Raw genomic sequence first — 23024 nt, 5'->3', positions numbered from 1 at the left:
ATACCTTTAGCGAGCGACAGGTTCCAATTATCTCTTTAACATTGGCGGCGCTTTTTAACTGAAAACTACCTTTTCAACCACTAGAAACTCATCCTTCCTCACGGGTCTGCAAAAGGCATAACTTGTCGACTTTCAAAAAAAAAAAAACAACGCACGTCGAATACCCTCATTCACTTGGCGAGAAGTGCCTTTGCGTGCTGACTCCTCCGAATACTTCATTCCTTCATGTAGGGTACATTCGTGGACTTCCTGCTTAGCCTTAAAGGCCACACATCTATACATTCCACAGAACTTAAAGCCTTTCTCTAACAAGCGGTCGACATATCCAGGTAGGCTGACGTTCCCAAGTGCCTCGGCACTTCTTCTTTCTGAGGGCCCGGTCTTTGGTCCTGCCCGGCACAAGTCATTCAATATGCAACCCCACCTATCCTCTTCAAGCTGAGCGGCGAGGCAAATTAATGTGCGGTACTTCCTATGAGCAAGCCATTCGCGACCAGCAATTTGTCAAACAGCCCAAAGCCAGTCTTGCAAAAGATATACTTGCCACCAAAGCTCCGCGCGATGTAGTTTACACAGTCTCTTGACATGAGCCCTAGACGCGGACACGAACTAAAAAAGCACCTGCACCAGCCAGGATAAGTCATTTGCGCAGGAAGAACCCGCACAGTCTTGATCGGGAAGTGGAATGGATGGAGCAGCTGAGTGATGCATTGACGAAAGTAGAAGATCGTACAGACACACAAAATGATGACTCAGTTTAAAATGCGTTCTAGAGAAATTGAATGTCGTGTGCAATGAGGAAAGTGAAAGAAGTGTGGCAGAATTCTTTCCTTAATGCTTACTATTCATCAGGTTCCCCCCCCAAAATTTGAAAACCTTCTTCGCTCTGTCACCTGATAGTGTCGAATAGTTTGTTGAAACAAAAAGAAATGAATGTTTAGACGCGTAAGTATTATTGCCACAATTTCCGAGAAGCGCCATAGTTATTCGGAACAAGTGACATCGAGTTCTTGGCGTCATCTGTACAAATACCTAGTGATCCGTACCAGAAGGCAGAATACTGGACTTTGTCGATTATCGGTGCTCCACGGAAGCACTTTCGAGAGGTACCATGCCAAGAATGCCATGAGAATGTCGCAGATACCCATGACCGCCAAGTGTTCCACAATCGTGATGCTGTCTCTGCCGAGCACTGACCTGGTCATGAGCGACGACGATGCACTCCCTGCAATGTCGAAGGTTTCGAAAGAAAATTGAGCTCCTCATTAAACTAGGCATATGCGTGGGTAATGAGCTTATGCTTTAACGCATTCCTTTTCTACGCGTGGCTTTTTCTTTTCTTCTTTTGTTCAAATACACTGTTATCTGTACATTTCTCCTGAGCAGACTAGCAAATTTTATTCGACATATCATCCTGTCTCTCTTTACAGTTGTCCTGTATGTTATCCGCCTGGGTGATCGAATATGGAATCAGTTCGAATAGTGAATTCTAGAATCGAGTACGAATAGTATAATAAAGATGATTTAACCCGCATTGGAAACCTCTGTTATTCATGGGCCAAAACAAGTTGCATTCAGGAGGATATTAAGCTCGGGAGGTTTTGTCTATATAAGTGGCGACGGAGAAATTATTTTTCTTTTTGGAAACCTTGTGGAGAAGAATGTTCGTTTGGAACACATTTGTTTTTAAGTGCTGCCAGTAATTCCTCCGTCATTCTCTCATTTACTTATTTTAGCTATCATCAATCGCCAAAGCGTTCTGAGGGGATTGGGGATGCAGGCTATTAAATATAAGGTCTATTAATTGTAATTTTAAAGTAAAGTTAAAAGATAAGCTGAGTGGGAATCGCTAAAATTCACGTAGCAGACAACACAAAACTAAGCTGATCAAGCAAGGGGTTTATCCCTAACAGAGCATGGAGCTTTCTCCCAATACCTTCAAAGCATAGAACTGAGGCAATACAAACCTTCATAGTCCCGGGCGATGCAGATAATCCTCATTAAAGAGTAAAGAGCCGAGTTCGGCAGAACAGATGCGAGTAGCTTGTACTTCTTTGAGTACGAGAAATACTTGGGTAATGGCACATACATCGCTACTTCTGGCAACTGCCAAGGACATACAAGTAATATCAGCATGGCGACGATTAACGCCAACCAACCTGTAAACAATGGAATAAGTAATCACCACACTATTCAGCGCGAAGGCAATGGTTACACTGAAAAATATATGTGAGTCACTCCGCGATTACAAGTGGACCAAATGCGAATTTAAGCTGTGGACTGTAGTAACGTCTGTAGAGGCACAAACAAAATTTTCATACCATGGCATCAAACAAATACCAATTCTTCAACGCAGCTTTGTAACATGGGACTATTTCGTTAGACATAGGTCTGTATAACACACACACGTAGGCTGTATCATTTGATTTGTGCTCACATGCCCAAAACTGCTTAGAGAAAAAATCACGTGGTGCTATTCGTATTGAAATTTTAACTATCGAATGTGCATTTAAACTGTATCGCAGACTTCACAAACTTTATGTGTCAGCAATGAACTCTTCATTTTACTCAATTTCATATTTTTGCGGTTTTTTATTGTTTCCCGTATTATACTTCTTTCTCGAAACTATCACTAGCCTTTAGCAATTGGTCGCGAAAGTTGTTAGTACATTAGGAATGCTCAGATGAATAAAAAGTAATGAATGAAGGAATCAGTCAACTGCCACGCCGGTTCGACATAACAACGGGCCGCATTTGCGGCACACTGCATGGGCAACGAATTATTTGAAGCATCGGTAATTCATTGCTCAGCTCCCACTCCATCCAATGAAATTCAATCAACTTTTATTTTCCAGAAACGTATGGATGGATTCGATTTAACGCTCAGTTCATACGCCCCGTCTACGGGGAGGCTGGAGGGCTTGACCCCCCTCCCTCCCCTTCCCGCTGATTAGCGATGGGTTCAGGCGGCATCGTGACGTTTTTTGTACTGTTTTGCACGAATCGACTCAAGAACTACAGTGGCCTAAATGTTGAAATAACCGCACAGTCTTAAATTTTTGTTGCTACATAGAAATTTCCAGCACTAACAAAACGGAAGGAGGAAAACACGTATAGATTTCGATCCAGTTCGCCATGAGGGATTCCGACAGAGAACGGCAGCAACCCGAGCGTATACTCTTCCAAGTCTCTGTGCGAAATGAAATGCCCTTCTCGTACACCCAAATCAGCCCTTTATTATAAGCATGAACTGTGAACTTACCCTTCAACTTGAGTCCGGCAGAGTCTACACGTCATCCCTGCGTATATAAAAAACTGGCAGCCACTTTAGCATGTGCCGAAGTGTCTGTAGGCGAAAGCCTGCATGCTCAAGATATTTAATAAATTACTCGAAATTCTGATTCGAATGCGTTATTTCTTCGTATTCTTTTGTGCAACTAAAGGCCGTGTGTTCGAGTGCCTTGTTCTTTGAGTACCTTATTAGCAGCGTGACGACGGTGACCCACGCACCATCGAATTTGCTGCGAGAGCGTTTGCATATAGGAAAGATGCGATGCCGTTGAGGTCAAGGGGGCTCATTGGTGTGTGAAGAGTGCTCGGACAGCTTATCATCGACACCATGCCGGTGACTTTTTTCCGTAGACTCTACGCCAAACCGTCACTGAAACCGTCAAGCCTTGACGTGGCACCCTGTTACACTGTGGAACGCGGTGGAAGACTGTGAAATACCTGTCTACTGGCAATGCATGAGCTTCAACAGGGGGTGGGGGTAACGGACAGCGTGGTATTTTTCTGCTAGGTGTAGCGCCAGCGACATCAATGCTATCACCCTAGGAATGAAGACGCGATCAGGCAATGTGACGAGTGGCGCGGGAGCTCAAATGGCTGGAAACAGAATAAATTGGAGATCACTTGAGTTTGAGCTCTGCTGCTGGAATAGCGTCTCGCTGTCTCTCTCTGTCTTATGTGCTCTACAGTCGGGAACAGCGGGCATCTGAATCAACGGAAAACTTGTGCCTTGTAAAACGCGCCACAAAAAAAAGGAAGCGGGACCTTGTCGAACACGGACACCGAACGCCAGCATGACTCTCCCAGCCAGGAAGCCACTGATCTCGGTTTAACGGCTGCGACTATCACAAACGTCTTCCGCCTGGCAGAATTATGGAATCGGAATCCGACGTCGTGGTTCATCCAAGCATGGGCCCGTTTCGAACTTTTGCGGATTCCCTCACAGACCCGCAAGTACCTCCTTGTGGCCGACGCGCTTCCAGCGGCCGTGATCAACGAGATTGACGACCTTCTTTTGTTCCAGCGTCGCCCTCCCAGCGTTGTCTTATGATGCAATCAGGGTCGCTATACTGGATTGCCCTGTTACGCCGCAACGCACACAAATACAACAGCTAGTCTCATTGAAACAGCTGGGGAATCAACGCCCAAGCCAGTTACTGTGCCGAACGTTTCACCTTCCCGGCTCACGCGCTTCCACCACGGACAACACCTTCGTACGTGAGCTATTCCTTCAGCGCTTGCTCACCAAACTCCATATGATGCTGGTCACCGACTCACCCACGATCTGTCAGAGTTTGCTGCACTGGCTGGCCGACAAGGTGATGGAATTTGCCAATCCACTCGCGCGGGTTGCAGCTGTGATACCAACGTCAGCGTCGCACACGGCGCGTTCTTCACCTACAAACCGGCTAGAGACAGCATCGGCAACATTTCCTGTCCCCGAGCTATGCGATAGACTGGCTTAGTTCCTGGTTGCGACCACTCATAGGAACGTTTCTCCTCGTTCCCAAGGCCACTGGGGCCCTGAACTGAGAGCTCCACCTTCGCCGGTATACCTTCTTTGAAAAATAAAGTTTTTCATTCATTTTTCATTCATTCCTCGTTCCCCTTGTAGCCGCCGATTTACATCTCGCTAACGTGGTCCCTCCAGTGAGTGCCAGCGCTACAGTGCAGCAGATCAGCCAGCCATCTGCTGGTATCACCACCGTTTCGGTACGGAAGCACGTCACTGCCTTCTCCCTTGCCTTTCGTCGGAAAACCACTCGTCGCTCACAGCGACGAGCGGTCACGGCCCCACCCCGCCGCCTCTTCTACGTCATCCATAAGGTCACTGGGCAACGTTTCTTGATCGACACGGTTGCACAGGTAAGCATTCTACCTGCTACACTAGCGGGTTGCACAGCTGCTCCCGTTCTGTACTTAAAAGCCTTCAAGTACACTCGCATTCCGGTATTTCGACAACGCTCGCCCACAGTTAACCTGGGCCTGCGAGTGGCGTTCCGAAGGTTGTTCGTCGTTGCTGACATCAGTTCTGCAATTATCGCTACTGATTTACTCATCGACAATGGCCTCATTGTATAGGCCAAATGACAATGTCTCCTGGACGCGATAACCTATCGCTCTGTGCGAAACATTGCTGAGCCAGAAACCACAAATTTAGTGCTCTCTGCCCATACGGTTTCTAATGGGCCCTTCGCGGCTTTGTTATGAGGATTTCCCGAAATCACCGCACCGCCCAACCGAAAAAAATCCGTCTGCCACGATGTGCGACACCACCTGTTCACTTCCGGACTTCCTGCATTCTTCCGATCTCTTCAACTCTCTCTGGACATTCTCATAGTTGCACGTGGAGAGTTGGGGCAAATGTAAGAATTAGGCATTATTCTTCCGTGTGCCGGTATTTTGGCAGCTCCACTCCACGCGGTGCATAAGAAATTGGGTGACTGCAGACCTTGTGGAGATTACAGATATCTGAATACTAATACTATTCCGGAACGGAAAAAGGACAGTGCAAGAAGGACAAGGACACGAGAGATCAACACGCATACAGCGCTGACTTACATCAGTTTATTCATGAAGCCATGAAGGAATAAATATAGAGGATGCTACAATGCGCAATATGTGAATGATCGGCAAAAACCTGGAACATCATTTGCACTGCTGATAATAGTAGTCAGGTACCTACAGATAACACGGAATGCTTGCCGTTGATACCCTGCCAAGATACGCCATTTCCCGAGATCAAAATGCTATTGAAGGAGGACTGAGGCACGAGCTATCAAACTTTCCAATTAGTCTGCCTCCATTATTTCACGTGTCAGATGTGAACTACGTTTAACAACCACATTACTTTTTTTGAAAGTAGGGCTTACACCTGTGGTCGCGGCAATGGCTACCCAAATGGTCCTGTACCAAGTTGTACACACTGTTGTGGTGCTCCCTAAGACGTTCATTTAGGCGCCTTCTGTCTGTCCCATGTACATTTTTTCCACAAGAGAGACGAATCATATACACTACGCCATTGATAAAAGGCACTAAACCCTTCCTGTGTTTCACATTAGAACGGCCATGCCTGTCTTGTGAAGCAAACTTGCAAAGCTTCGCTAGTTTTTTCTGGAGCAGAAAAAACACCGCAACACAATCGCGTTACCTTACCCTGTTCAGCTTGTGCGACTCATCATGTATATACGGAAGTACTGCAAGCTTTTTTCACTTCCACTGGCCTACGTGGTGCTCGATCAGCTTCGCCCTGTTTGATTTCATTAAAAAGCAAGAGGATAGAAAGTTCGGCGAGTTGGTACGGTAACATATTCCTGAATTGTAGCACCAAGTGACATAGGGAGAGACAAGAAGCGCGCGTCCTGTCTGCTTCTAGTGTCTGTCTGTGTCACTTCACGTTACTATCCAAGAATTTGTTTAGAAAGCTATTCCGAGACAGTGGATACGAAGGCCTTCATGTATCCGACAAAAAACCAGCGGGCAACCTGAACATCAAAACTTTTTTGCATAGAATGCGCACAAGACCTTCTCAGGGCACTGAGGAGACACACATTAACGATTCCCCTTTTCAGAAATTTCGAGTGGGCTGACTGGAAAGAGAGAAGCAGTTTCCCAACAACAAGGCCAAGCTTCCACAAAGTCGCTTTATTCAGGATTGGTGCATTCTGTCGAACATACAAAATTTCGCCGTCACTCTGCAAGGCACCAACATGATTTTAAAAATTGACATTGTCTGCGCCCACCACCAAATTCCTGTTGCTGAGCAAGACATACTTAAGAAGGCCATTATGCCGTCATTCGGACTCTTCGAGTTTCTGCAATAATATTTTGGTTTCAGGAATGCCGCCCAGTCTATAAAACGTTTTTATTTTGACAGGGTAACGCGTGGGCGACCCTTCGTCTTCACCTATGTCGACGACTGCTTGGTAGAGAGCAAATCCGTCGAAGAGCATTTACATCTGCGTCCTTTACTCCAACGACTATCTGAACATGGCATCGTCATCAACGTCTTTAAAAGCGAGTTTGATGTAGACAAGTTAGAGCTTCCCAGACGCCACCTCGACGCTAGTGCCATTCGCTCAATTTTATAAAAAATTGAAGCAGTAGAGAGTTTCTCCAAGCTCACAATGATCACGAAGCTGTGGCAGTTCTTCAGCGTGGGTAATGTTTACCGCCGATTTATCAGGAACTGTGCTGCCAAGCTGGCGCCTCTTGATCACCTCCTTGCCATCAAGAACAAGGCGTCCTCGCTACATTGGGACGCCATCGCTGAAGACGCCTTCATGAAAATCAAGGGCGCCCTCGCTAACGACACTCTTCTTGTGCATGCTAGCCCTACTGCGTCATTGGCCTTCATGGCCGACGAGTACAGCACAGCAGTGGGAGCGGTTCTCCAGCGGCAGATCGATATTTCATGGCAACTCCTAGTCTTCTTCTCCAAGAACCTCACTACAACCCAAGCTCGCTAGAGTACTTTCGGTCAGGAGTTGCTCCGAACTTACCTCGCCATCCGTCACTTTCACGATATCGTAGAGGGCCGACGCTTTACCATCTTCACAAATCACAAGCCCTTGACGTGCACGCTTTGCAAAGACTCGTCGACACATACGCCACGAGAAATGCGCCATATCTTGTTAATATCAAAATTCTGCGCCGACAACCGACGCACCATTGGCGAGCAGAATGTACCTTCTGACACCTTGAGCCATGTGAACACAGTAACAACACCCGCATGGTCTGCACCACTTCAGGTACAGACACTCGTCGCACAGCAAGTTAACAATCCTGAGCTCCTTCAACTGCGCCCATCCGAAACTGCGCTGAGGTTGGATGATGTCGTGTTTGCTGGTGCAACGCTCATCTGCGACACTTCTACAGGCACGCCGAGACCAATCGTCCCCCCCCCCCCCGCATTCCGTAAGCAGCTTTTAGACACATTGCACCAGCCCACTCACCCCGGTGTTTGTAACCACACAGCGCCTTATCTCAATGCACTAGGTATGGCCTCGGATGAACGCGGATGTACGCGACTAGGTTCATAAATGTGCACCCTGCCAACGTGCAAAAATTCATAGGTGTCCTGTTCCTCAGCACACCAGTTTGTCCAAACGTATCGCCGTTTTGACGTTGTCCACGTTAACATTGTTCGACCACTACCACCGCGTAACGCATTTCGCTACGTTCTCACTTCTATATACAGGTTTACCCATTGGCCAGAAGCAAGCCCCCCCCCCACCCCCCCACTTCAAGACAGCTCTGCTGGAACAGTAGCGGCAACTTTTGTCACAACATGAGTTGCCCGCTTCGAATGCCATACAAAAATTGTTACTGACGGAGGACAGCAATCCGAGTACCCTTGCTCCTACGCTTGCTTGGCACGAATGGTCTGCACATGGCCGCTTACCATCCCCAAAGCAATGGCCTCGTGGAACGCTTTCCTCGGCACCTCAAGTCAGCGCTCACTGCTCCTGGCACGCCGTCGCAATAGGTTCAACGTCTACCACTGCTTCTTCTGGGTATCCGGTGCACCTTGAAATCGGACATCCGGTGCTCGAGCGCGGAGCTTGTCTACAGTACTCCGCTCCGCCTGCCCAAGAACTTCTTTTCACCGCGACCACCTTCGGCTGCTCTCTCTGCTTACGAATATGTATGTGTACTTTCTTCGCGACTTCCTCGGACATCTAAAACCCTGTCAGCCGCGTCCCGTTTCAGTACGCACCACTTACGTTTCATGTGACTTGGTAAATGCAACCAATGTCTTCATGCGCTATGAACCTGTTCGGCCTGCTCTTCATCCGCACTACCTGGGATCATTTCAAGTACTACAGAGGCGCAAGTTCAGCTACATCGTACACATTCATGGTAAAAACGACACCATCGCACATGACCGGCTGAAGCCAGCCTACTGCGAGGCGACTCACAATGTCGCATCACTCAATTCAGCCCCAGGCATTCCCATTCCGATTGATGGTCACGCCCTTTCAAACCGCTGATTTTTGTGGAGGTGCTGATAGCGTTCGCAGAACATGCTTCGCTCTAGCCTCCCTAGACCCCGCTATGGGGATTTGTCCAATATATTGGACATTCAGAAATGAGTCAATACTCCTGTGACAAGGCTTTCACCCTTTCATCCAGCAGGTGTCCAATTTATTGGACACCTGCTGCCGCCATCTATGCAGTATTGATGAAAATACATCGTTCAGATTCCCGCCAAAACAATTCCACATTGGCGGCATTCAGCGGCGCGATGTTTTACAGCAGCAACCGCTGAATTAGGTACTGCTTCTCGTATGTCTGCCTGCTTTGTGGGCATGTCTTTGATTTTATATACAAGTTAATACAACAGCGAATGCGCAGAATACGAAATTAAACTTTTCGCGCGCTTACTTTTTTCACGCTTCCTTTGATTTCGCGTGCCCATTACGTTGGACGCTAGGACTCAACCCGGCTATTTTGCCGCGCTTCTGCGGTGGCCTTGTTATGAACAGTAGACGAGTACTGTTGGTACTTAGCGCCTTGTGGGCGAAATAGCGTCTCTTTTTTTTCTTTGGGGGAGTGGCCTCGCGTGTCTGATGAATTAAGCCTATAACTTTTCTTTCTTCAAATCGTGGCCAGGGCCCGCAGATACCTGTCGCAGGTAGTGTCATAGGGAAAAAAAACATATCAATGTCCCTCGACCAGATATTGTGCGCTTGTATAACGTCAACATGGGTGGAGTCGACATGGAGGACCAAATGAAAAGTTACTACAGGATAAAAGCATGCGTCAACAAGTGGACAATCAGAGCTATCTTTCACCTCTTCGGCATTGCCCTCAGCAACTCCTTGGTGCAGTACCTGCTGGACATGCGCTCCTTAAGAAAACAGCGGAAAGAAATGCTCAAATATAAGCACATCTGCCAATCCATTGCTGAGACCCTCATGGCTCAAGGGAAGAAGCAGGATGAAACGTAGCGTGAGAACGCAGCCGAGTGGATCCGCCATCAAAACAGGCTCGACTGTTTCCAGGAGAACACCAAGAAAAAAGCACTAGCCACTGCAGAAGGCTGGCAGACACTGCCAACGCTGCCTGTTGCAGGCTACAGAGCTGCGACATGAAAACAATGATCTATTGCACCAAATGTCGGCTCTTCTTCTGCATCATAAAGGACAGAAGGTGTTTTGAAACTGCTCACAGAAAGTGAGCAAAAGAGCGAAATTTTTGTTCAGCAGAGGAATGCTCTTTTTATGAACATTATTCACTACTTTCCCTTTCCAGTTATTAAAACATTTTTGCACACGAGTTTGAGCGCAATATATGCGGTACGTCGTTATATGTGCGTTGGATGAAAAAAGACCGCGTAGCATGCCAGTGTTCAATATATTGGACATGGCGCTGAGCTGAACCTATCAGAGCTATCTGTGCACCCAAATGCATCCCGGGTCTCAGCAAACTGCAGCGCCAGCAACATCGACGCGATCTCCCTAGGAAAAACGACGAGGTCCGGCGATGTCACTAGCGGCACGGAGCTTAATCAGTTGCGAACCGAAGAAATAAAAGATCAGTTGAGTTTGAGCTCCCGTGCTGGAATAACGTCTCCTTGTCTCTCTCTACCTCATGTACTCTACAAAGGAAGAAACTGTAGTCGCTCCAAGTTACATTATTCTTCTTAACTAAGATTTATGTGCAGTCGCAAATTACAAACAAACGCGCTAAGTTTTGTGCACTCCTTTCGACTGTGCTCCGGTAAGTCCTGTTTACTTTCGGTCAAGCCTTTGGCGTTGCTGCCCAACCCGGTTTACACCATTGGTCGGGGCCAATTTGGGAGCACAATGACAGCATCGCTAGCCTCGCAACTTCAGAGAGTGGACTGACCTCAAGTTTTTTCTCCTAAAACCGAACACGCTTTTGAGCACTCCCTTCTTTGGTGGTCTTAACTTGCAGGCATTGTATTTCAGGAAAACGTGAACGCACTGGACACATATCTTATAAGGAAGAACAACGTCCAAAGAGGATGACGAAAGGACACGCAGTCCACCTGGCATGGCACCTTCGACATCTTGTTCTGAGCCTACCAAGGTTCGCCTTAGCGGCACAGGCTCGACATCTGCCACTGTAACCAATGCCTCCACATGCGTGAGAATTGTTGATGAGTATTCAGTCTCTAACCTTGAAGCACAACAGGGACGACGTCATCAACCGACCGTAGTTTTGGCAAGTACAGTCCCATAATTCAATGAAAGCTTAATACTTCGGCTACGACGCAATATGCCGTGTGAAGCGATGTATATGTTCAACACTCTCAGAAGTTACGAAGTAGGATGCACAACAACGCCTCAACAAAGCACTAGCCCCAGTGTGCTCATCGTACTACGCAGACAAACAGCAGTGGTGCATGCAAACTAATGTTTACCATCAACTCACCACTCTCGTGTTAAATTAAGCGTTGACGAAGTTAAGCTTTCACCGTCAACATCACCGTCAATTGTCGTCAGTCAAAGCAACCAGCACAGAAAGCTTCGCTTAGATTGATTCCCGCAGCGCGTGGGTTCTCCATACTTTCTTCCAAATAGTTTCAGGGATAGCGGCTCTTTCTTGACATTTGTGCAAGTTCGTTTTCTAACTAGAAGAAAGCTGTTATAAGATTCAAAAGTCATAAGGCCTCAAATCTGCACCATGCCGCCATGAGCGAAACCGCAGTCGAGCAAAGGGGACTTGATGTAGAAACTGCTTGGGTAAATGTGAAGCGTAAAGAAATGGAAGACGCAAGGGAAGCACTGATATCAACTATAATTTATTATTAATACTTTATTATTTTTATAGCTACAATATTGCAGTACTTGGCATGCCAGAGATTGACAGTACGTGGTCATGATGACCCAGAAAGTAATCTAAGAGAGCTTCTGAAACTTCGCGTCAATAACATTCCGGAGCTGCAATCATGGCTTTTTCGAACAGAGTACAAAACGCACTCGCACGAAATTTTTAATGAAATATTAGAAATTTTGGTTCTTGATGTCCTTCGGTCACTCACTTGTGAGGTTACGTTCATGGATCGAGGCACTATGTCGTGATCATGGATGAGACAGCGGACATATCTGCCAATGATCAAGCGTTGATCTGCTTTCGTATTGTCCAAAAGAACTTCGAAACATGGGAGCGGTTCTGAGCATTCAATAGCGCTGCTTACACCAGAGTGGGTAGTCTTTTTTGCCCTTTCAAAAGGTGTCCTCTGCCGTTTTAATCTTACCATTGACAATTGCCGTGGGCAGTGCTGTGATGGGGCTGCAAAATATGAGAGGACAGCACGGTAGGCTGCACGCCCTCATACCTTTTACACAAGTGGAGCCGCGAGCACTGTACGTACACTGCCTTGCGCACATACTTAACCTGCTGTTGCAAGAAATGAGTCAGAAATATAAATGTGTGGGTATTTTTTTTGCATGATATCAGAAACATTAAACTTTGTTATGCGCTCGTAAAATCGCCTAGATATGTTCAAGACATTTCAGAAAGATGAGAGCCTAAATTTGCCCAAGTTTTGTCTCATAAGGTCAGCGCTAAGGGTCACTTGTCTAATGTCCATTGTTAAAAACTGTAGCCACCTGATCTCGTTTCTTCAGGACCTAGCATTAGAAGAAAAACCAGCGCACTGTTGAACTTGTTGAAGAAAGCACTGTCAGAACTTGACACATTCTTCATCCTCAAGCGCCTGACTCTCTTGTTTTCGATATTAGAAACTGAAAGTTCTGGGTTGCAGACTGTAGTACTGAGACTTGATCAGGCAGAAAAAATTTTCAGGGCCTCGAGGAGAGCCTTAGTGGAATTAGGAAGGAATGATTTTGCCGATTTTGGAACTAAACACACCCAGAGGTGCGTGAACTCGAACTGAATGTTGAAGAGAGAAAGCTGCGGTGCCAAGGCAAATAAAGACTTTACGACGGTATGACAACGGATCTGTACTTCACGTATTTCCTGCGGCCGAGAGCTAGCACCACCAGCGGTTCTAGACAGTATTGGACACAGTAGATTGCTCGCTGCACAAAAGGCATCCTCCAGTAATGTAGCAAAACATGACGCAAACTGAGCAGTTTTCAAGCGGTACTGCTGACAGAATGGACCTGTTGAAGTTCTACGTGCAAGATCTTGAGCCTGAACGGCTCAAAATTCACCGTAGTATGCTCATAGATGTAGCAAGGCAGCGCAATACATCCTTGAAAACGTTTCAGGATGTTGTACAGATGTTGTCGGGCGGTGACTGCTAGCAGCTGCGAGATCTATTGCCCGATGTAGCTAAGTTTGTAAAAATTGCTTTGACTATCCCACTCGTGCAGATCTCAGAGATTGTCTTCATGCTTTTTTCGGGTGAAAACGTACATGAGGTCAACAATGGGGCAAGCGTGGTCAAACAACATAGCAGTTCTCCATGGGTACGAAGATCTCACCTGCAAAATAAATCTCAGTGACATCGGGGATGAGTTTATTCAGAGATAACCTGTGCGTAGACACCCATTCTCATTTGTATGGTATCCTTTGTACAAAGTGACATTGAACTCCATCACCATCTGATTCGCCAGCTTTCTTGCAACTGTCAAAACCCCTAGCCTTCACTAATCCCCACCAATAAGATCTGCATTTTGCCGCTTCCTTATTACAACCGCTGCCCTGGAATATCGTTCTTGTTCTTGTTTTGTATCGAGTTTGGTAGTTCGTTTAAATTTTTTAAGGCAGAGAGTTTATGATCTGTCTATGATTATGTTTATGATTTTATATGTTTAGGTTATTGTGAAAATGTATGTGCAGCCCATTGTTTTGGGGGCACGAAGTACATAAAATCCCCTTACAATTTCTGAATTCTTACCTTATTGTGGAAATGTTGGTATTATCCAGTGATTCTTACAAACGAAGGGTTTGTAATGAGTTTGTAATATTTGAATTATTCGCCTGTTGAAGAAATGTTCGTCTTGCCCGGTGTTAGCTCTCGTTTTGACTGAGGGCGTCATGAATGTCTACCAATAGTTTACGTGTTTCTCAGTTTTTCTTTTCTTTATTTAGAATCTTAAGAATCATGCGGTCATTCTTTTTATTGTTTGCTTGACGTTACAAACAAATAAAGGTGATGTTTATAGACATTGCCTGTCCGCCTGTGTATATCCCTTGCAAAGCAGAACGCGCGGGGTGGGGGACGAATGAAAAAATAGAGGCTGCGAATAGGGTTCCAGCCTCCGCCCCCCCCCCCCCTTCGTGGCAGATTGAAATTTCGACGCCTATTTAATCAAATCAAATCAAATCAAATCTTTATTTTCCATCAGGTGCTGCAGATGGAGGGGCTACGGAAAAAAAGCTGCCACTTGGCGGCTTGACGAGTCCGCAGACCCGCATATAAGGCAGCGCCTAGACAGCGCCAGATCATACACCAGCGACAAACAAATCGAGACACTTGATCAAAGCAAATAAATAAAATAAAAAGTCCTGAGCCAGATGAATCAAACACAGTCAACACAAAAGATTAAACAAGCAATAAGCGTATCAGGAAACTTGATAAATGCAGAAGAAAAGGAAAAGGCTTGAGCTAGATAAATACAAACACCAGAATAGCTGAAATCAGGTTAGTCAATGAGCAAACAGGTCTCTAAGTGTAACAGTGGAGCAACTAAATAAATCAAAATTAAGTGACTGATAATAGTTTAAAAGAGATGGCAGAGAAAAACGCAAACGTTCCATACCACAATTCAAGCGTGGTACAGCAACCTTCCAGTTTTCTCCACGTCTAGTATTGTAACATTTCTCATTTCTTTCTCAATGTGCCAAGGCATCGAGGCTATGAATATTTTTTCCCTTCATATTTAAACCGAGCACTCAAACGGTAGCGGTATAGCTTGTGAGCTGTTATAACATGTGCCCTGTGAAAGAATTCTGCAGTGGTCGCATTATGACGAGCATTGTATACGTGGCGTAGATACCGTTTTTGCATATGGAATATTTTTTGCGTGTTAGAGAAAGTAGTTGTGCCCCAGACAAGTTGGCAATAGTTGAGCTGAGTGGTATCCTCAAACTATGAGTTGTTTTCAATTGTTTTGTTAGCAACAATGAAAAATTTATTGGAAGAAAACGAGTAGCTTCTCTAGTGATGAAGTGATCAGTCAATGAATTCACAGAAACAACTTGATTCTCAATGTGCCTTCCGCCGCTATTCCGATGCTGTGCTCGTTCTCTTGTGGTAGCACTGAAGAGATATATGTGGTGATGACCGTGTCAACAGTGAATCATGGGTGTAGGCGGATTCTTGCAGTCGATAACTGTTTGCCAATTACCTCGCATAAGCAGGAATTTTTCGGTGTACACATTACCTTTAGGAGCGCCCATACACATGTCCTTGGTTAAGAGACGCTGTAAAACACTGCCATCCAGTGAAGTATGCGCACTTGGATATCATGTCTCCTTGTTTTCATTCTGCTGCTGCCCAAATTTTCACTTGATAGTCACCGTGCGTGTTGTCCTTGTCAGTCTACGTTTAAGCGTGTTTTGCATGATCGCCTTCTGTTCCATCGCCTCAGATATCCTTGTCTCCAGGCTGCTTTTAGTCCACTGCACGATGAAAACCTGTCCTACTCATCTCCAGTTACCCTTCTCTTGCACGAGCCTATTAAAAACTGCGCCTGCGAATTTCATAATTTCATCACCCCCACATAATCTGCTACCGTCTTCGACTATTCTGCCCTTCCCTTGGCACTTAAGCTCGTCGAGAAATAACTCAGTACTTAGAACAGTCCATTTCAGAAATACTCTACAGCAAAAGGTACCACAGTGCGTTCCGTAGATGCGGACTTATTGGAAATACAAAAAATCCCACCTTGTTTTCATGACTTGAACAACGAAGGCTACGGCGGAACGGGGTGTGCCCGCAACGCTCCACCTAAAGTGCGTCGGTGTGGCGTGCATTTTAAATAGGAATTTTGTTGTTACCGCGGACGCTGCTGCCTCCGATTTTTGACGCCTACGACGCGCCAAACGCGTTTGTTCTCAGCGAGCGCAAACAAACAGTCCGCTGATAGACACTGTGCACTCAATCCAGCAGACCCGTCGTGGCGTCCCACGGCACCCGCGGTAGCTACACTACGTAGCCAGACCGCAGCTGCATGCTACCGCAGGGCGCATGCGCGGCGTTTGCTTTGTGCAGGACAGGGTCTGGCTGCCGGCTAGCGCTTGTATGCTCCAGTCTCGCCGTGCTACGTTGTGCGAACTGGCTTTGACCTGCGCTACCTTGTCCGACGTACAGTAGCTGCAATCACAAAGTTTCTACAATAATTACTACAGGGAACTCTGGCGCTGCAGCCGCCCTGTAAATAAGGGGAAGTGCATGGACTTCTTTGACCTTCCTGCTTGTGGGTTGAGATGTTCTTGTGGCGTGGTTCGTTGCACTTTTTATGCCTTCGCTGTCGTAAATTTTGGAGAAATCAATACTTCTCCAAGTGCTGAAGACGCTGCAAACACGCACAACCGATACACATTGCGACGATTAAGCTTCTCGAGGTGATTCATTCGAAGCGGGCCAAGCGTCTCAATGCAATGGCTTGCCGGCGATAAATTCATAAGGGCATTTCATGCCGCTTTTTCGATGCATGCGTCCGTGGCGTAAATCTTTGAATATCGCGCTACTGTGCTAGAGGAGCTGCGTTCGAATCCTGCCGTTGGACACTTCTGATAATATTTATTTAACCATTTTTTACACAATGCTTCGTTGAAAATCTCGAGTTTACAAAGTCAGGGAGCAGCTAGTAGCCAGAAGCACGAGGTTTAGGTTAGGAATAGTCTAGGACTCAGAATAGGAATCTAGTCTACGAATAGTCTAGTTTAGGTTGTAGTCTAGGAAAGCCCAGTAAATATGTGAATTGTTTCCTGCAGATTTCTCAATTATCTAATTGATGACGTGGATGTGATTTATTTAAAATATCACCTCATGGTGCCAGTCTCTTCTCTTTGTTTATTGAAGTCAAGTGTTAAGCTGATTCTATGGAACCGGTTTGGGATGATTAAAGAAATTCTGGTGTATTTCGGGTGAAAACCATGATCTTATTATGAGGAACGTCGTAGTGGAGGAAATTCAACTATCTGGACTACTTTAGTATGGGCGGGAGGCATTGACTGCACCACATTTCGAGTTACATTGATTGCTCTTTCGTTTTTAGAATATCCTCACTGACATGTGTGCGCACACTCAGTTTACGCTTATTGCTGTTTGAAGGGAAGCAATCAAAACAGATCGCGATCAACCTTCACTCTGCACATGCACATATTACTAACGTTAAGTTCCGGTGCATGTTTTGCAATCCATGCAGTTTGATGCGAGTGTTCTGGATCTGTCTGCTACAGAACCGTTTACCTCATTAGGTTACAGAGTACACGTAAATATACGCGATTGTTGCTGCTTGTTCTGTCCTCAATTGTGACTAGAAAAAGAATCAGCTTACAAGCTTCGCGTGAAAGGAATCCTACAGGTATACATCCTGTGACTTTAATACAGTCTGGAAGATTGCTACGCACGAGCACTCTCCATTAGACGTGTTGGGCTGCTGAGCACGAGGTCGCGGGATCGAATCCCGGCCACGGCGGCCGCATTTCGATGGGGGCGAAATGCGAAAACACCCGTGTGCTTAGATTTAGGTGCACGTTAAAGAACCCCAGGTGGTCAAAATTTCCGGAGTCCTCCACTACGGCGTGCCTCATAATCAGAAAGTGGTTTTGGCACGTAAAACCCCAAATATTATTATTATTATCTCCATTAGACGTAAAGGTTCCACCGAACTGCAAGGCCGGTGTCGTTAAAGGCAGCCAACGCCACCGGCAAGCCATTTTTGAGGATAAACCAGCGAGAGAACAATGTTAGATGAATAATGCTGCTGGCATGACGGAGACGAGAAGGGGCGTTGGAAGGCTGTGAACGAGGCTGAGAGGGAAACGTCATTTACAAAAATGTAATAATAAAATAACTTTGCAAACACATTTATTGTGATGTAGTTTTCAATATCGTCTGCAATGGCCATTTTGCCTACTCGGAAACCTTGGACGCAGTACTGACACCGAAATGTCAGCAGTAAGGTATTAGAGAGACAGCCATTCAAGTCTTTGCCACAGAAGATGACATTTGAACGCGGACATAAGCAGAGTGTTCTAAGCCACATGCTACAGGACTGTCCGCACAAACGGATAGAAAAATTGCGCCACAGTTTGAGTCCCTTGTGACACTCGGATGCCTGGGACTGGCATTAGAATTCATCTAGCGTGAAACTAGTGTCAACAACCATGGAACCTATTCAAAGAAAATTAGGGGCAATGTTTATTAAATTCTAATCACTGCCACATTCGGCGTTCATAAATGGCGGCACTCCTCGACATTCCCTGCTAACGACGGCACAGACATTGTCTTGCAGAAATTGCACTCACCTTTCGGGAACACCCATGTGATCAGTATGATAAACATGCTGTACTGAATCTGAGACATGACGAACGCTGTGATTACCAGGCCCAGGTTCATTCCTTCAGCGTACGCATGTCCATTGTTTGTTAACACAAACATAATTGAGATGGCCAAGAAACTCTCGACGAGGCCAATAATGAAATTCGTGAGGAAGTGGCCCAAAAAGAGCTCGGCACCAGTTAACCCCATTACGCACTGGTGCTCCTGGAAAAGATAACGGAAACTATTAAAAATCCCAGCGAGGCCCTTCATATAGCGATATTTCTTTTTTGGGGGCCTTTTCCTCTCCATATCATTCCGTGCAATATATACATTTCGCATCCAAAAGTATATATACTATAAATGGTGTGTGAATCAAAGCCATGTCAGAAGAAAAGATCTGAGATAAATGAACGACATTGATACTACACTTACAAGCCCTGCGGTGCTTAAAAATGTTGCTGTCTCATGAACTTTATTCAGAGAATGTCTGATGAGCAAGTGAGTGACAACGCTATTAATGAGCCGATAGAAATGATTAAGCAGTATAAATAATGATTATGAGCTGTATTGTTTTATACTTACCCTGCAGAGAAGTGTACATCGTAAAGTACGCATCACAATGTTTCATAACGAAATGTATTTATTAGGCGCTTTCGTTTGTACACACATGCAAGCAGTAAAGCCGGGACTGAGCGCACGATTCTAGCTGTAACTAATTGTCCCAAATAATTTAAATCCTCGACCCCTGGCATTGAAATACTGCCATATATTCTCGAGTCTGAGCGGTGAATTTAATGCCGTTTCCCGACCAACATGGGTGACGGTGATACATCCCCATCATTTTATGACAACATGCCTTATGAATATTCATGGATTTTTCTGAACTTCTATAAACGCTGCGTGAGGACAAGCCATACGGGAAAAGGAAAGTCTGGGAATTTAAAAATATGAAAGCTTTCATGGCTCATGGGCCGAAAATTTGAGCGTGAGAAATATACAATGGCAACGAAAGGCAACCGCACAGAATTGGGAGGGCGAACCCATGACATTTGGTAGAAGTCAAACCCACACCTTTCGTGTTATTTCAAGCGAAGTTGTGGTGCCAACATGCCACATGTTGCCGCCATCGTACCACCAAAAAATTTCGTGAGTTTGATACCTTAAATACCTTTACCCTAATTATTACAGAGGTAATGAGGTACTCGATCCCACGACCTTTAGTGTTAAGGCTAAGTTAATTAACACAAGATTAACCGAGGCACTGGAACCCATGACATTTGGTGTTAATTAGGCTGAAGTTGATAAAGGCAGAGTTAACGTAGAGTTAATACAGCCCTTGAGCCCATGACTTTTTCCAAAAGGCAACAAGTATTATGAAGTAACAACGCATTCGAATGAATATGTCAAGTAATTTATTGAATTTCCCATTAGCGCATAGGCTTTCGCCTTCATCCTCTTTCGCGTATGCGAAAGTGACTGTCATTTTTTTCGATGTTTCGGACTATTTCGTCCAGAGAATGCGAAGGCTTTTTTTTTCGTAAGAGTGGTTAGATGGGGGTGGTAAGAAAGTTTGGCTATATAAACGTAGTTGTTGGGTCAGTCGGCATACGCTAAACACATTTGAAACTAGCGCGGAAAAAAACCGAAACGAAAAAGGTAGCGCAACATTTCTGCTATTTCCGCAAATTTTGGATGTTCCCATGTTTTGCTGCCTAGTAAACACCTAAAAAGTGGAGACAAAAATTTTTCCAGATATTACACATTTAGCAGGTTGTAGAACACCATAGTGAAGTCCTGTGGGAGCCCTTTGGTGGTAATTTATTACATCTGAATATCTATAGACTTAGAACTACAGTTTTCGGCACGATAGGCAACTCTGAGAGCCTCTGATACAAATTATTGCAGCAACGGTAAGGTGTTTGATCCCATTCTGCTGTGAGGCGCCTTCTGTCACGCGCCTCCTCCAGATGTCCTGGTGAGACGGCCACGTAAACACTAGAAGAAAACAAGCACAAATGTCAGGATTGCTGCTAGAAGTGCGAGGCACAACAGCAGAATTGCGAGGCAGAATTGCCAGAACTTTCGGCACAAGAATGAACGAAACACGCCACAGGTGTGCGCCATCGTGTAGGAGTCGCTATAAAAATGTGTCACATTTTGACTAGAACATGTGGTCGCCTAGGTAGCCTAAACTAATACCTTCGAAACAGCTCACAAATACAAGGACAGCCTGGAATGAAATATCCTCCGATAAGGTTGTCTCTTGGCTTGAACATAAACATCGTGCTCGTCAAAAACACCAAACGCTTTTCCTGTTGCACCAGTGCACAATTAACAATGCCTTTAAAATAAAACAAAATGTGGTTCCCGAATTCATTCATTTCTGCATGTTCATAAAATGAACAAGACTAAGCTTTACCCCAGATTACTCCAAGACACACACACACACACACTTACTAAACACGATTTCCACACCTACTGCAATATTAGTTCTTTTCCCCCTCAGTGAAAAGAGAATAAAATGACCTTCATACCGTCGTTGCTAATAGACTCTACCCTGAAAAGTGATGAGCAGCTATAGAGAATAAAACATCTCAGGCATGCGTTTGTTTCAGGGGCGTGGCCGGGGGGGGGGTAGCAGGAGGGACTTATGGGGCTACAGCCATCCCTCCCTCGAACTTTTTTCGTGCCCTCATGCTCCGCCGACCAAAACAACCCCTGGCGTCAGAAATCATGCGGGATTTTGTCTAGAATGTCCTTTTCATGCTCGAAAAGACATTTCAGCGCGAACATTGCAAAATCGGGCTGGCATTCACCGCAACGCCCATGCACCGGGAGCCATATATCGCTACGCTAGGAGCTCCATCCGAGCACAAAGTCTCAAGGCCGTTTTGATGGCGAGTGGGCTTGTCGTGGCTCGTCCTGGCCGAGTGGATTTTCGCCTGGCAGACGTTTGGGCGCTTTCTGACTAGCAAGTGAGAAAAAGGAACAATCCATTGTCGCTCGCCGCCATCATCGCGGGGACTCGACGGATTGCAACGCGTTTGCTTGAGCACAACCTCTTCGGAAAGTATTGTCTCGATGGTGCAGGATACCTAGCATTATGCGTATGGTTCTCTGTGGACCAAGCGTCTCCCGTTTTCTTCGACATCCCTTCGATGGCCACATCAGGTGCCCGATGTAGGCATTTGCTTGTGGCCAACAATGTTTGCTTCGCGTTTTTTTTTCATATCGATGCCCCCGCCCACTAAAGAAAAAAAAGACATTGTTGCGGCGGAGCGAATTGGCGCATGGTAACAGTTCGATTTTGTTACTGATTCCGTTGCGGAAAGCAATGCGCCACGGGACACTTCAGTTGCCGGATACTCTTTAAATAATATTGCGATAACAATTATAGAGACACTCCAGGCGCATTCCTGCCGTCTCCATCAACCTCATGTCCCGTATAATGTTCAAGGGCGATGTCCAAGGGCGACATCGTGACCGCGCGCCGCATGCTGTATGTGCGAGTGAAAGCATAGGTTGGGGGGGGGGGGCATAACTGAGCCGACAATGGTGGCTCAATATTGTGTGCCCAAGGGTGAAAAGCAAGGAGAAAGCGCGCCGTCTCCTGTCGCCCGCGATAGATCAGAGTGAGTTGAGGGAGAGGGGGCTGGGGTCTGTATATATCTGTTTGAGCAACATGCTTATTTGCATTGATTGACGCATTATATACCGTGACTTTTTGTTAGATAAGTAGATGTATTGGATACTTATACGTATATTTAAATATCTGCATGCGAAGTTTTGTGTATACTTGCAGTGAAATTTGTTTCTAGCGACACTTTTTTACCCTTTATCAAGCTGTATCTTCGCATTTGAAGATTCCACCATGTCTTCGAATTCCTAATGTATGAGGGTGAGTCAAATGAATGTGAGCCTACCAACCCCACGCAATTATGGTTCTGTTGATTATCTGCAAGGCATGCGCGTAGCACACAGTCATCTCTCATTTACAAAAGTGACACGCAGGTATGAGGATAAAAGTTCTTTAATGCTCTCGTACAGTGGGTTTAACATGGTTTCGTGCCGTAATGGCCGCTCCAAAAGTTGAGCAGCGTGGAGCCGTGAGGTTTTTGACAGCTGAAGGTGTTTCCCAGAAAGAAATTAGTCACCGTATGGCTGCCATGTACACAGAACATTGCATTTCATTGGCCATTGTGAAGCGTTGGAACAAACAGTTCAAAGCATGACGTGAAAGTTGCAAAGACGATCCCATACCTGGCCAAAGCCATCGTGCAATCACCCCAACACAGGT

General features: G+C 45.8%; 1 protein-coding gene across 5 annotated transcripts in view; it reads right to left on the bottom strand.

Annotated features, from left to right (window-relative positions):
* Nucleotides 1-23024, bottom strand: part of LOC135907196 (phospholipid-transporting ATPase ABCA3-like) — a 248818-nt gene that overhangs the window by 129458 nt on the left and 96336 nt on the right. For all 5 annotated transcript variants that reach the window (XM_070525186.1, XM_065438880.1, XM_065438883.1 and 2 more), the window contains 3 exons: nt 18712-18949; nt 1968-2159; nt 1047-1225 (listed from right to left, as the gene is read on the bottom strand). In XM_070525186.1, coding sequence (XP_070381287.1) covers nt 1047-1225; nt 1968-2159; nt 18712-18949 — 609 coding nt within the window. The remainder of the gene's footprint in view (nt 1-1046; nt 1226-1967; nt 2160-18711; nt 18950-23024) is intronic.

Source organism: Dermacentor albipictus, chromosome 9 (genome assembly GCF_038994185.2).
Source record: "Dermacentor albipictus isolate Rhodes 1998 colony chromosome 9, USDA_Dalb.pri_finalv2, whole genome shotgun sequence".
In the NCBI taxonomy this organism is placed as follows: Eukaryota; Metazoa; Arthropoda; class Arachnida; order Ixodida; family Ixodidae; genus Dermacentor; species Dermacentor albipictus.
The sequence above is the reverse complement of the archived record's forward strand: the minus strand, read 5'-3'. Positions and strand labels throughout refer to the sequence as shown.